The sequence below is a fragment of the Syngnathoides biaculeatus genome, chromosome 23, assembly GCF_019802595.1.
Source record: "Syngnathoides biaculeatus isolate LvHL_M chromosome 23, ASM1980259v1, whole genome shotgun sequence".
NCBI classification, from domain to species: domain Eukaryota; kingdom Metazoa; phylum Chordata; class Actinopteri; order Syngnathiformes; family Syngnathidae; genus Syngnathoides; species Syngnathoides biaculeatus.
Window position 1 is genome coordinate 16,537,386 of NC_084662.1, and position 13,503 is coordinate 16,550,888.

The following is a 13,503-nucleotide window of genomic DNA, read 5'->3' on the forward strand; positions in this document are numbered from 1 at the left end:
ATTTATCTGGAAATATCGACTTCTGTTTTCACTTCTCCCTTGGTCACTATCGTGGTGCGATGAACAAGACTGAAATGGCGCCGCTGCGCCTCAGTTGGGCTGCTTGTGAAATATCGGACGTTTCAAACGACCGAATGCAGAACCAACCTGAGTGATGCAAAACCGCACAAGTGTGGGCGTGTACGTAGAGGGGCGGGCTTTATTCGTTTTTGTTTTTTGTTTCTCTTTCTTTTCAACAAATGACCACAAAGAGCAAATAATGACATGGACCAAAACCTCAACTCGCTCACCGAAGATGACCGCACAGGAATTAATTCTCATTTTCCTGCTTCAATTTGAAGGTAATCAACTTTCAAGATTCATCTCATAATTATTTCATTTCTTTTTCTGGGGAGGGTGTAAATGTTGTCAAACCTTCACTTCCACAGACAGGGACAACGATGATTAGCATTAGCATTGTTAGCTATTTTAAGCAACGTTAACCTTAATTGCTCACTCCAAACAGTGTGTGCGCTTCTCTAGGCGGTAAACAGGCGGAAAGTGGGCACAAACGGGACGCTTCCCCAGCACGGTTAGCAACTTAGTTGCGCTTTAGGATGGCAGAAAGAAGGAAAAGGAGCCAAACGAGTGGCATGCGTCAGCTGTCATACACAAGCGCTATTGTCCCTTGAGATACGAGTGAGCCCTCATGCCACCTTTGCAAGACACAAGCAAACTCATTTTCGCATGTTTTTAGGAATTATAGAATGCTATCTAGATGAACAAAAAGTTTGTATTTTGAGAAAGCAGGAACAGATTAACGACATTTAATTTTAATGGTGAGAGATGATTTTTGATATGAGTGACCTAAGCCTGGGCGTGAAAATTAGGTGAAAGGACTTATGCCCAGCGGCACGGTGGCGCAGCTGGAAACCTTTGGCCTCAGGCGTTCTCAGGATAGCATGGCCGTAAACCAGCGGGCTCCAGAACCGACACCTAAAATATTATCTTTTAACCGGAGAGGATTTTCTGCCATCCAGAACTTCATTTCCACAATTAAGTTAAAGAATGTCAACTGAACTGTTCCCATCAGAGGGGGGAAAAAGGAAATGTAACTTTGAGTATCCATCCATTCATTTTCTAAGCCGCTTATCCTCACAAGCGTCACGTAAGGGCTGAAGTCTATCCCAGCTAACTTAGGGGGGAAAGCGGGCTACACCCTGAACTGGTCGCCAGTAAGTCGCAGCCCACTTGGAGTATCATAACAGCATAAGTGTAAAAAATCTTTTCTGTGTTTGAGTGCCAGCGTGTTGTCTTACAGTCGTTCGGGGCCAGTTCACGTACGTCTATGCCAGGGCGGGGGACGTGGCCATTCTGCCCTGCAACCGGTCCTCCTGCTCTGGCTTGTCCTGGTTGTACAGTCGGGACCAGAGCGCTTTGGTACGTGAAGCGGACAATGGCCGAGTGCTGACCACCTCACCCAGAAGTCAACGCCTCACCCTGATGAACGACTGCTCGCTCGTCATTAACCGGCTGGAGGCAGACGATGCTGGTTTCTTTTCGTGTCAACAGAGTGAAAGGCTCTCAGTCGACGTTTTGTTGACTGTGATGACATGTGAGCCGTCAAAATGCATTCTTCCATGTGCAACTTTTTTTGGTCTAAACTCAAGTGTGTGATTTTGATTGCGTTTGGAAAAATCACGCTCACTTGTCGCCTTCTTCCCTGCAGTGACGTCATCATCTCCTCCGGATTCTGATGCAGTGGAAGAGGGCCACGTGGTCCTGAAGTGCACCTTGGCCTGCTACGCAAGTGTGAAATGCCAATGTGGATCAGGGAAACTCTACTGGGTGGATGATGAAGGCCAGGAGCTTTCCCCGGAAGGCATCCAGCAGAGCAACTGCCTGTCCTTCTTCAGAGTACTCCCTTCTGGCCGTAGCAGGAAATACACGTGCCAGTATGTGGATAAAGATGGCGTGAAGGTCCAGGCCCATTACGCGTCTATCATCAAAGAGGTGAACACAAAAGGTCCTGGAGGTCCACCGCCTGGCAGCAACCTGCTCATCATCATCATCGGGGCAGCTGTCGCTGTTTTGATGCTCGTCATCGTGGCCGTCGTCTTGGTCAAAATGAAGTCGCGAAGAAACGCAGCCCAAGGTAGGAAACTCACTTCACAATCAATAATGTCAATCATATTCACCTATTGGAGCGTACGTCTGTATTTTATGTGCTTGGCTTTGACTTACGACACAGCTCCCATGCAGATCCAAATAATTTGTGTAACGACTTGAGAGGGGGAGTCTCGCTGTAGTTTCTCCCCTGTGCCAGAGTGGGAAATATCCTCCTTTTTGATGACTAATTGTTGTAATTGTTTTCCTTTTCAGATTCCTCCAAACACGTAAGTCTTGTACGAAAAGTATCAAAGGGCAACAACAGCGTCATCTTACAGTTGCCAAAGTACGAACGAAAGTTGACCATTGAATCGACCTTTTCCGGTTGTTCTGCAGGCAGACAACAACGTGACATATGATAGCGTCAGTTACAACAACAGGAAGGAAGATAGCGAGCAGAAGGTGAGAAAATACGTATATTTAAATAAAAAAAAAGATGAGTGGTCTATATGAAAAGCAGACTGGTTGTCACTATAGCAATATTTCCTGCTCGATTAATAACACATCGAATAAGTAAGATAACGTTGCAAAAAATGTCACACTTCAGTTTGTCTTGTCATTCCAAAAGTAGGCTGCGCCGGATCAGACGGAGCTCGGTGTGACCTACGCTACTGTGAACGTTAAGAAGAAGAATGAGGACAAAGCCAAAAAACAGGCAAGTGGTCCAGACGTCTTTTCGTCCTCAACTTTTATGCCCACTACTGCTTTGTTTCATTCAATTAGGCCCATTTATTTAACCTCTAGTTGTCCTGGTGAACATCCATCCCATAAATATTTTCTTTTCACCATTTTGCTTTTATTTGGGGATTTAAATTGGATCATTTGTGTTTTGTCATTTGATAGTTTTTCTCTTTTCATTGACCCCTGTGGTTTTGTTTTTTATTCTTTTTTTTGCGTGGCTTTCTCACTTGAAGCCCATTTTAAAATGGACCCTTAAAACAAAGGAAAGGGAATAAAACCATAAAATAGTCAACAAAACTAACATTTTGTGTCATGAAAGACTGCTACCTCAATTTTAGCCTTGCAAAAGACCTTGGACGTGCAAATAGAAATTTACATACATTCTTTAATTCTAACGCTTCTAACAACTGGTACTGGAACAGACATGGAGCAGCAACACATACAAACTGCAGCAATACTCGCGAGCAAATAATCTCCCTGCGCAATGAGAATGTTTGAATGCAAAAGGAGACATTTCCATTTTTTGCAAATGGTGTAAAATAAAAAAAGAAAAACCTGGTATTGTGTGAAACCCAAGTACTAATACTATACTAGATACCAGGGGTGTCCAACAAATTTTTGTCAGGGCCCACATTGTAGTTCCGGTTTCCCTCGAGGGCCATTATGACTTATGATATTTCATCACCTCATCAGATTTTCCATCGATTTATGAACTGTTTTTGGAATCAGAAATCAAGGGTAATGAGTTTTTCCCAACTATTGTTGATGTTTGCTAACACGAATGCTTGTAATATCTCAATGGTATCATTTATGGTCTGCGATTCTTTGAAATTTTGGTACAGATTTTCAGGAGAATCATGGAAGTTGAAAGACTAGATATGCCTTTATAGGCCACATAAAATCACATGGGGGGGCAGATGTGGCCCCCGGGCCTCGTGTTTGACACTGGTGCTATATACTATACAAATAAAGCAGTTAAAATCATCCCCGAAAACGCTTAAGGCACTGCTGTAGTGGGGCGCTGACAAAGAATGCTGTACCCTCCAAAAAAAACTTGCCTCACATCTGTGTATTTGTGGCTGTGCAGGTCAAGGAGGAGGAAGAGGTCGTGACCTACGCGGCCGTCAGGGTGGCAGGCAGGAGCCCGCCCGACCAAGACGTTAGCCAATGAAAAGATAAACGGGAAGAGATATTAGTTGTCATCTTAAAGTGAAGGAGTGCTGATATTACAGCACGTCATTGGCGCACACACATGGAATGTTTGAGGTGATACTGAGGTGGAAAGACAAGAAATAATGATACTATTTATTCTGAAATTGTGTGAACATCATTATTCATAAAAAAAAATCAGCGAGCAGATGGATCATGCTTGATAGAGGCCCTGTAGCTCAGTGGTTAGAGCATTGGTTGGTAAACCAGGGGTTGTGGGTTCATATCCCACTGGGGCCTCCATTCTCTGAGAGGCAACAGGAAGGGCATCCGGTGTAAAAACTGTGCCAAACAAATACGTCTGTTCATCTGAGATGACACACTGTGGCGACCCCTAACGGGACAAACCGAAAGAAACTTACTTTTAGATGGATCATGCTTAATGTTTAACGTTGAATGGGGAAAAAAAACACAGCAGGCGATCTTTGAACCGCATGAGATTTGTTTTATGGACTTTTGATTCCAAAGTAAACAAATCAAGAGGTAGGCAAGAAGTCGTGGCGCCAAGTGAGTTTGATTCAAAACAAAAAAAAGTTATTAAAAAAAATTGAGAGACCGGCCAGTGACTCACATTAATGCTGGAAAATGTTTAAAAATTTCTTAGTCTGTTTTTTTTAGATTATAAAACCTGGAATTTTCACATGGGTGTGTAGACTTTTTACATTCGCTGTTCATGTACTGTACTTTTACAGATGTGAAAAACGGTTACTCTTAAGGGGGGAAAAACATTTTCATAAGTTTATCAATCATTTGCAAAGACACAGCCTTTTTTTATGCCTCCTGGGTAAGGGGAGCCTTTGTCAGAGCTAATTGTGGGAACTGATTGAAATGCGCATCTTTATTCAATAATAATCTCAAACTATCAATCAGCATTTACTTTATAATTACAGATTTGTGCAAAGAGTCATGAGGGAGAGTGGGGAAATGTTCCTATTATTTGTTCAATAATTATCAGTTGCGATGATTTGCCCAATCCCCAAAAAAAGGCGCACGGCATTAGCGTCTTAGCCAGCTAGCCCGCTAACGGCGACGGCGCAGAGCTTGTGCACGGTCGGGCTAAGCGTAAAACCCGCACGCGGGGTTATGTCCAGCTGGTCCTCGGAGAACCCGGGTGGAGGTCTGAAGCGGAAGTGCTGCAGGAGAGTGACGAAGAAGATGAAGAGCTCCATGCGGGCCAGACTTTCTCCCAGACAAATCCGACGGCCTGTGGTACAACCAGCAAATGGTACTGTCAGCAAAGGATTTCCAACCCCCCCACCCCTTTTTTTTTTTTAATACAGCGATACCTTTACTTATGAGTTTTATTCATTCCATGTCCAAGCTCATAACTCAGTTAACTTTATTAGTATTTGTGTTGGATGTGTGCCTTTTCAGTGAGATGAGGTTGGGTTGGCAGTGTGAGCATCTGAGTGTGAGCTGTGCCCTACAGCATCTTCTTGGGTAACCCTAACCCAACAATTAACTAATGCCTTAACAAGCAACTAACCAATCAAAGAATGAATATTACGCCTTGACTAGCCAAAAGCGGTAGCAGACGACCAACACATCAGGACTTTAATGCAAATTTAATTTCAAGTTGGTTAATTAGAAGAAACATGCTAGACATTTCCATTTTGGAAAAGTAGCGCTATTGAGGCCTGATCTAAAAAAATTGTTTCCGAAAGCTAACCGAGCCAATATCGGGGCTAAAATCTCTCTCGGCATATAACAATTAACTAAATAACTGAGTGAATTAAATAAATGAAAAGCAAGCTCACCAAACAAACACAAAGAAATTTACCAAACAAGTCGAAAAAGTAACATGAAATATTTAAATCTCAAGTGTCATAAAATGGATGATTTTTAGTATGTTAATAATGAAAAAACGGCAGCCGGTACGGACCCATCTGTTTTTTTGCCACAAAACATGATTTTGACATATATGGCTTTTTGTAACTCCCACCATGAAAATCCTCTGGTGGGATTTGTTTTCGAGAAGAAGCAGGAAGTGCAGTAGCGCGCTCAAGGGGACTCGTTTTTTTCTATTACATGCGGGAAGATGGCTCGTTGTTCCTTCGTGTTAGTCAAAATGCCGGCTCGTCGCATTGCTGGATATTGCTCGAACACTCGGGAGGAAGGATTTTCCCCCTCATAAGTTTCCAAGAGACCCGGTTCGTCATGAAAAATGTCGAGCCATATTCAGATGATATGCGATCACGGCCAAACCGCCTCCCCGTCCCGTCCACTTCCGCGGCGGAGATGAGCCATCGTGGCCTGGCACCGCGACGAGCCACCCCGGCCGACAAGGGTGGTGCCGAGCTGGGCCGCTTTATGGTGTGGTTCATAGCTGCCGTCTGCGATGAACAACACCGCCGAGCCGGGGCGCTTTACGGCGTTGTCGTCGCACGCGGCTGAGTGTGCCATTGTCAACAGCGTTGTTCAGAGCCACCGCCGTCCGTGAGTCCGACACACAGCCTTCGCCGAAGCCGTGACTGGCGGACACGGCGCCTCAGCTGGGGTGGCTTATCACGAAGCCGAGCCGGGCTGCTTTACGGCATTGTCGTCGCACGCGGCTGAGTAAACCATTCTCGGGAGAGTTGTTCATAGCTGCTGCCGTCCGCGAGCCGACGCGGCAGACTTCGGTGGCGAGGCAACGCAGCAGCCTTTGCCGGCGAGCCCGACGCCGTCCTACGCGCACGTCAATACATTTAGCACGCCTGTCATACGTACGCAGATCTTTTGTTACGTAATGAGAGACCGATTACGTGGTCCGCCCCAAACTATTATTTTTTTTTTAGTAGCTATATACACACCTACCTGTCATTTGGAACCCACGAACCTCTCCTCCATTGCACCCGTGCAATCCATTTTTCACGACAAATCGGATCTTTTGGAAAAGTATGAAGAGCGATTCCATCTTCCCGAGTGTTCAAGCAATGCAACGAGCTGGCATTTTGACAAACACGAAGGAACAACGAGCTACTTTCCCGCAAGTAAAACTAATAGAAACATACGAGTCCGCTGGAGGGCGCTCCTGCCCCGTACGTCACTTCCTGCTTCTTCTTGAAAACAAATCCCTCGAGAGGATTTTCATAGCGGGAGTTACAAAAAGCTGTATATGCCAAAATCCTGTTATGTAGTGAAAAAAACGCATGGGTCCATGTCGGCTGACGTTTTTTCATTAACATACTAAAAATCATGCATTTCATGACAGTGGCCCTTTAAGCGGGTAATCAACCAAATCACTCAGCAACAAGAAAACATTTTGAATTCGTGGGTTTTTTTTTTCTTACCGGCTGAGAAGGGCATGAAGGCGTCGGGCTTGACGAACTTGCCGTCCTTGTCCAGGAAGTGTTGAGGGTAAAAGGAATCCGGCTTCTCCCACTCGTTCTCGTCCCGGAGGACGGATGTCAGCAGAGGGCTCACTGTCGTCCCCTACGGTGGAGTGGGGACCCCCCGCCCCCAAAAAAAAAAAAAAAAAAAAAACCAGAAAAAAACTTGCAAGTTACTGTAATTACGCAAGTAGATTTTTCAGGTAGCGATACTTTGAGTATTTTTTTAACCATTTTTGAACCTTTTAGTGTTAAACTGTTCACCATTTCAGTTTTCCAGATATTTTCGAGGTGTGTGGGGGGGACGGTGTTCAGTGACACACTTTTGAGCCTCCCATTAGTTGTCCCTCCTCCACTCCACTTCAGCATCAGCGGTTATCTAGTATGCTTGCAACATGCCGTTAGCTAGCTAACTACCGGTACGCGCAATATGCCTACACTCAGAAAATGCATCTCCCCTTTCGATTGGCTGATTTGTAGTGCCTCATTGTTGGCCCTGAGTGCATGCATGTTGCCTCAGAGCGAGGCAGAAGTGTGAAGACTTTATTTTCACACTACAGAGAGTAAGTTCAGAATCCGAGTACGTTTGCCACCGCAACATTTTTTAGTATGCTGACCTTTTTGATGAAGTATCCCTGGAAGGTGATGTCCTGACTGGTCCGATGAGGGAGCGCCATGGGAACGATGTCGCCCAGCCGCTGCGTCTCATGGATGACCGCGTCGGTGAAGGGCAAGTTCTTGCGGTCCTCCACCTGGACCTGTCGATCTCCGACCACCCGGTTCAGCTCCTCGTGGACCTTGTCTGAGGGTTCACATCAACTAAATGTTGGAACTGCAAAAGGCTCGGCACCCAACTACATGATACTTGCTCATTTGTAATTGTTTGTACTTTCGTTTTTCAAAATTCCCGAAATGAAAAGTGACAAGAAGATCAAAAATCCAGATTTTTTTCACATTTCAGTTTCAGTCTTGGAAAACAACTGGTCTGGACACCTTGTATGTGGGGGTACTTGGCCATGAAGAGGAGCGCCCATCTGAGCGTAGTGGAGGTGGTTTCTGTGCCGGCCACGAACAGGTTGGAGACGGTCATCAGAAGGTTCGGATTGTGGAAGTGACCCACGTCCCCGGACTCCTGCGTGCCAACGAAAGCCACAAAATTAGCTTTGTTCCTGATTATTCAATCGTGACTCACTATCTAATAACAATGCTTCGACTTATAAGTGAAATAATTTCTGTGGTGCTGCTCTTAACTCAAAGCTATTTGTTTGCACACATTGTGGAGGTCCTTTTGGTGTCCGCACATTGGCCAATACCGAGACAAACAAAGAAGAGTTTCACAAATAAATGACTGAGTAAACTGCAGTAATACCGTCTTTGTGGAGGATAAAGAATATATGCCTGTGAGGATTATCATATTTTCTCAATATATGTATTCCACCACAGTTTGGGTTCACACATCTGTTGCTTAAAGCGTAATAACTATTGCAGCTCGTTTCGTTAGACTGTCTATGGCATTTTGCATTGTGTGTTATAATTGGGTTAGACATTGTATGTTATGTGATGCTTGATATAAAACTTCAACTGGTGGCGGTGTGCTGCGCGACCTCCTGGCGCCGCTGCCGGATGAGGAAGGCGTCCACAAAGCCTCGGCTGCTCTCCGGGTTGAGGGTCTCCTTCAGATGCTGGATCAGTTCTGTGGCCTGCTTCCGGTTGGCCAAACCTAGACTGCGGAGCTCCTCTCTCGCAGAGGAGAACCACTTCCCGAGCCACGGGAACATGTTGTACAACTGGTGAAGAGAACATTTTCACACACATCTCACAGACACCCACGGGTGTCTCTCAGGGGTGTCAATTTTATGCGTAGTTCCACCAGGGCTCTGTCCCAATCCCCTATAAATTGTGAGGGTTTACTATTTTGGGATGATTTACAATCTTTGTACTAAATTTAGTGACATCTTGGTCAATTGATGATTGGCGTTCTATCCACCTGCACAGATGGACCGCCCACAATCTGAACGCTCCTGCTGCTCCGCTGCACCATGGCCGTGAAAGCGGGATCATCATACTGGAACCTACTGCCAAAAACCAATGAGCAGATGATGTTGGACACGGCGTAGTTGATCGGCTGGTTGTTGTCGAACGCTTCACCTGTAACGATAGCCGGTTCTTGATTGGTTGTCCAGTTGAACCTTGGTGTCGGCAGTCGTGGATCACCTCACCTCTGAAGTTCCTGAAGACTTCTAGGAGATGCTGACACTCCTCAATGATTTTGTCCTCGCACGCCTTCTTTCCCATCCCGAAGTCCCTCAGGTTGCTCAAAGCGAAGCGACGCATCTCCTTCCATGACTCTCCGTTGGTCCACAGGACACCTGAGGGGAGTGACACATTAACATTCACTTCCTGTGCTTGGGTACACTTCGTACTTGAAGCGTGTGTATGATCACCATGCTCCAGCTTGGACTCCTTGACAGTGTTTAGAGGTTCTCGTTCACCAAACGTTTCCCCGTGCTGGACCAGGGCCTCCTTCACCGCCTTGTAGCCGGTCAGGACCACGATCTTTTTTGGCCCCATGTGGAAGGTGAACACTGGCCCGTACTTCTTGGACATCTTGAACCAGGGAGATGGTATTTCAAATTAAAAGTACATATCACAATTACCAAACAACAACAATGCAATTGCACCTAGGGCGCTCTGCTGGTCGTATACGCAATCTTTTGTTCTGGTGTCAAGGAAAAGCTGGAGACGGGAGCTTTTCACAAATAAGAAGAATTGATCTTCCTCCAACCAGACAAGTTGATACATCGTGAAGGGAAGCAGTGCCCCCCCCTCTCACTTCGCACACAGTGTGTGTGAGAGATTTGAAATGTGTTGAGATCGGAGTTGTTTATGACAGTCACGTTGTCATTGCGTGGAGGTTTTCTTTATTTACTATCAACTTTTTAGGCCACATCTAAGGAAAATGGAAGATTTATATGGATAGGGTTATGCAGGAATAAAACAAAAAAAATGAAAAAACACAAGTCCGTCTGATAGTCTGTTTCAAGATTAGGTTATCTTCGCGATCTGGACCACAAACAAATGTGAATTATGTGATTCTAAGACTATCCATAGGCAAACAATGGACGGCTAAAATCTGTTTTTGGAATTTGAGCTGAGAGTCGAACGCCGAAACAACTGTGATGCAGACGTCACACCACTTTTACATTGTGCACATATCTGCAAATATTATTGAATGTACAAATAATCCAGTATGGCCGAGAGTGTTTATGCAAATGATGCTGTGTACTTTTCCTGCGTTGCTTGTATTGCACATAAGTGTACTTCGGTGTGTTGTTATTGCTAATTTTTAACCTTTGTGGTGTTGGAAAGACACCAAAAGGGTGGAACTGAAGCTCGAGTCCAAAAGTGCACAAATTAGGCGGTCCAGGTCGTCAGGCGAAGCGAATGAAGTAAGTTACGATTCGAAATAAAGGCTGTGGAATACAAAGTCCACCCCAAAAAAATCCTCAAATATTGATTGCGGAGTAGGGAATGAGTGAATGATAGTGAGTTCGGAATCGGTCACCCAAACGCTACTAGTTCGTCACTCCACGTTCGAACAACATGAAAAACAAAACAAAACAAAACAAACTTGTACTTCCGGGTTCCAGAGCGCGTAACAGTTATCCGCGCGCGTGCGAGTGCGAGCAAAGAGCCACTCACCTCCAGGAGGGTCAGGTGCGGTGCGTGCAAGTCCAGACGGAACAGGTTCCCGAGGAAGGGCAGCGGCCTGGGCCCCGGAGGCTCCCGGCGGGACTCCTTCGAGCCGGAGGCCGACGCCCAGGCCACGTAGGCGAGGAGCAGCACCAGCACAGAGCCGAGCACGGAGCTGGAGGTCAGCGGGGAGAACGCGTCCGGAACGTCCATGCTTGGGAGCCCAGTGAAGTCGACTGCCGCCCCCACCTCCTGTCCCAAAGCGACCTCTCCGCAAGCCCAACCCACAACAGGGCGGAACGCGAAATTATAGGTCAGAGGTCTCAAACTCATTTCAGTTCGAGGGTCACATTCAGCCCGTTAAATCTCAAGCGGGCCTGACCACAATATTTGTGTCTTAAAAATACGTAAATCTTAGCTATTCGGGTTTTTTCCTCGTTGTTTTCGTGCAAATAATTACAAATACTTTCAGACAATATTCACATTTATTCATTGTTATATTGTTGCAAATCGTATGAGCAGTTTGGATTTTTTTTTTTTTTACCCAAAATGATTTGAACAGTTTTATGAATCACTGAGCGTGCCACATTCAGCTATGCATCCTTTTGTGAATGTATACATAACAACTTAAGATGTAGCAGTTTATGAAAAAAAAAATAGCATTGAATGTGTTCTCCATCCCCATGGGCCAGATTGGACCCCCTGAGTGGCCGGTTCTGGCCCACAGGCCATGTGTTTGACACTGCTCGTCTCGCATCTTTTTAATGCATACATATTATTACATATCTGAGCTGTGGGAATACAGGTATTATCATGTTTTTTTTTTGCCTATGATGAGGTAAAGTAAAGCAGGCAAACTGTCCGTCAAGTTTGACTTGGAAGAAAAAAAAACGCCATCCTCGCCTTTCCCGTGTTTTTCTGCGTTAGCAACCAACAATGAAATGTTCTATGTTTCATTTTTCTATAACTGACAAAAAATGTCCGATTTTAAAAAAAAAAAAAAAAAAAGTCCAATTTACACTTTTGGGTTTCATTTAGGTGGCACGCTGGCTCTGATGGAAAGCGTTGGCCTCACAGTTCTGAGGACACTGGTTCAATCCCGGCCCTCCCTGTGTGGAGTTTGCATGTTCTCCCTGTGCCTGCGTGGGTTTTCTCCGGGCACTCTGGTTTCCTCCCACATGTCAAAAACATACAACATTAATTGGAAAATTGCCCCTAGGTGTGATTGTGAGTGCCACTGTTATCTGTCTCCATGTGCCCTGCGATTGGCTGGTAACCAGTTCAGGGTGTACCCTGCCTCCGCGACCCTTGTGAGGATAAGCGACTATAAAAATGGATGGATGGATGGATGGATGGGGTTTCATTTACTCATTGTCATACTGTATATTTTTAAACGTTTGCGTCACCAAAAACGTCATATTTTGAAAACTGCCTTGAAATATTCACGTTTGTCCACCAGATTACAGAATTCCCCCCCACCCCCCATTCAAATGATGTAGCAGGGGAAAAAAAATTCTAAACCAACAAGAATGTAATTGAAAACATAACTGATCAAAATCAATCAAATCAAAAGCCTTTAATGTGATTATATGCTGCGCATAGAACCAAATGATGATTTAGGCTGTTAATCACCAATGGATTTTCCCGAATTAGCCGCTTGACAACTTTTTATTTTGAATGTCAATAGTCAGTCACAGCCCATTTCCTGATGGGATTAACAAATCAACAAAACTAGACATCACTTCCTCTTTATCGTCTCCTTGTCTTGTCTTGTTGTGTTTGAATCCCGATTAGTTTGAAATAGCAATGTCTGTGTATTTCACCTTGACTTGTTTATTAAATGCACTTGAAAAGCCAACTTGCGTCTTCTTCAGTTGAAAGTGTGCGCTCACGTGCAGTCAAAGCGCCCTCAGCATGTGTTTGGTCGGGCTGAGTGTGAAGCCCACACGAGGGGTCAGGTCCAGGTGGTTCTCGGAGACCCCAAGGGGAGGTCTGAAGTTGAAATGTTGCAGCAACGTGACGAAGAAGAGAAACAGCTCCATGCGGGCCAGACTCTCTCCTAGACAAGCCCTGCGACCTACACCACAACCAGAAGATGGTGCTGCGGTGAGCAAGACTTTTCTGGCATTTGGGAGTATGAGTGTGTGTGTGTGTGTTAATTTCCCACCTGCTGAGAAGGGCATGAAGGCGTCATTCTTGACAAATTTCCCATCTTTGTCAAGGAAGTGGTCGGGATGGAAGGAGTGCGGCTTCTCCCACTCGCTTTCGTCGTGGAGGACTGATGTGAGGAGGACGTAGACGGTTGTTTCCTGCGGGCACGCACGTACACACACACACACATATACATAAGAACAGTATTCATTTCAGGTTCTAGTCCCAAAAGAAGATTATAATCTTGACAGAAGGTATCAGTCCAAAGAGGAGGATCTGGTTCTTACAGAGGGTGCTAGTGGGGAGGGAA

General features: G+C 45.3%; 4 protein-coding genes across 6 annotated transcripts in view; 2 read left to right on the forward strand and 2 right to left on the reverse strand.

Annotated features, from left to right (window-relative positions):
• On the forward strand, positions 1-4,190 carry LOC133496834 (uncharacterized). The gene is made up of 7 exons (XM_061812864.1): positions 1-341; positions 1,301-1,594; positions 1,709-2,134; positions 2,362-2,375; positions 2,485-2,550; positions 2,720-2,803; positions 3,917-4,190. The coding sequence occupies exons 1-7, from the start codon at positions 155-157 to the stop codon at positions 3,998-4,000; spliced, it is 1,155 nt and encodes a 384-aa protein (XP_061668848.1). The 5' UTR covers positions 1-154; the 3' UTR covers positions 4,001-4,190.
• LOC133496831 (cytochrome P450 2K1-like) lies at positions 4,123-11,437 on the reverse strand. 3 transcript variants are annotated; one of them, XM_061812861.1, is made up of 9 exons: positions 11,052-11,409; positions 9,794-9,956; positions 9,569-9,718; positions 9,337-9,497; positions 8,954-9,136; positions 8,343-8,481; positions 7,967-8,151; positions 7,311-7,452; positions 4,123-5,242 (listed from the first exon to the last, which is right to left on the reverse strand). In XM_061812861.1, exons 1-9 carry the CDS (start codon positions 11,373-11,375, stop codon positions 5,043-5,045), a joined length of 1,647 nt encoding a protein of 548 aa, XP_061668845.1. In that variant the 5' UTR covers positions 11,376-11,409; the 3' UTR covers positions 4,123-5,042. The 3 variants fall into 3 exon arrangements, with proteins under 3 accessions (XP_061668845.1, XP_061668846.1, XP_061668844.1); XM_061812862.1 differs by lacking the exon at positions 11,052-11,409 and adding an exon at positions 10,031-10,970; XM_061812860.1 differs by having other exon boundaries at positions 9,569-9,956; positions 11,052-11,437.
• The window catches only part of vash2 (vasohibin 2), a 24,566-nt gene continuing 22,314 nt past the window's right edge, over positions 11,252-13,503 (forward strand). Inside the window, exon 1 of the mRNA XM_061812866.1 lies at positions 11,252-11,355. The gene's annotated coding sequence lies outside the window, so the exon portion shown is untranslated. The remainder of the gene's footprint in view (positions 11,356-13,503) is intronic.
• The window catches only part of LOC133496833 (cytochrome P450 2K1-like), a 5,977-nt gene continuing 4,043 nt past the window's right edge, over positions 11,570-13,503 (reverse strand). Inside the window, exons 8-9 of the mRNA XM_061812863.1 lie at positions 13,210-13,351; positions 11,570-13,119 (exon numbers count right to left, since the gene is read on the reverse strand). Coding sequence (XP_061668847.1) covers positions 12,941-13,119; positions 13,210-13,351 — 321 coding nt within the window. The 3' untranslated portion in view covers positions 11,570-12,940. The remainder of the gene's footprint in view (positions 13,120-13,209; positions 13,352-13,503) is intronic.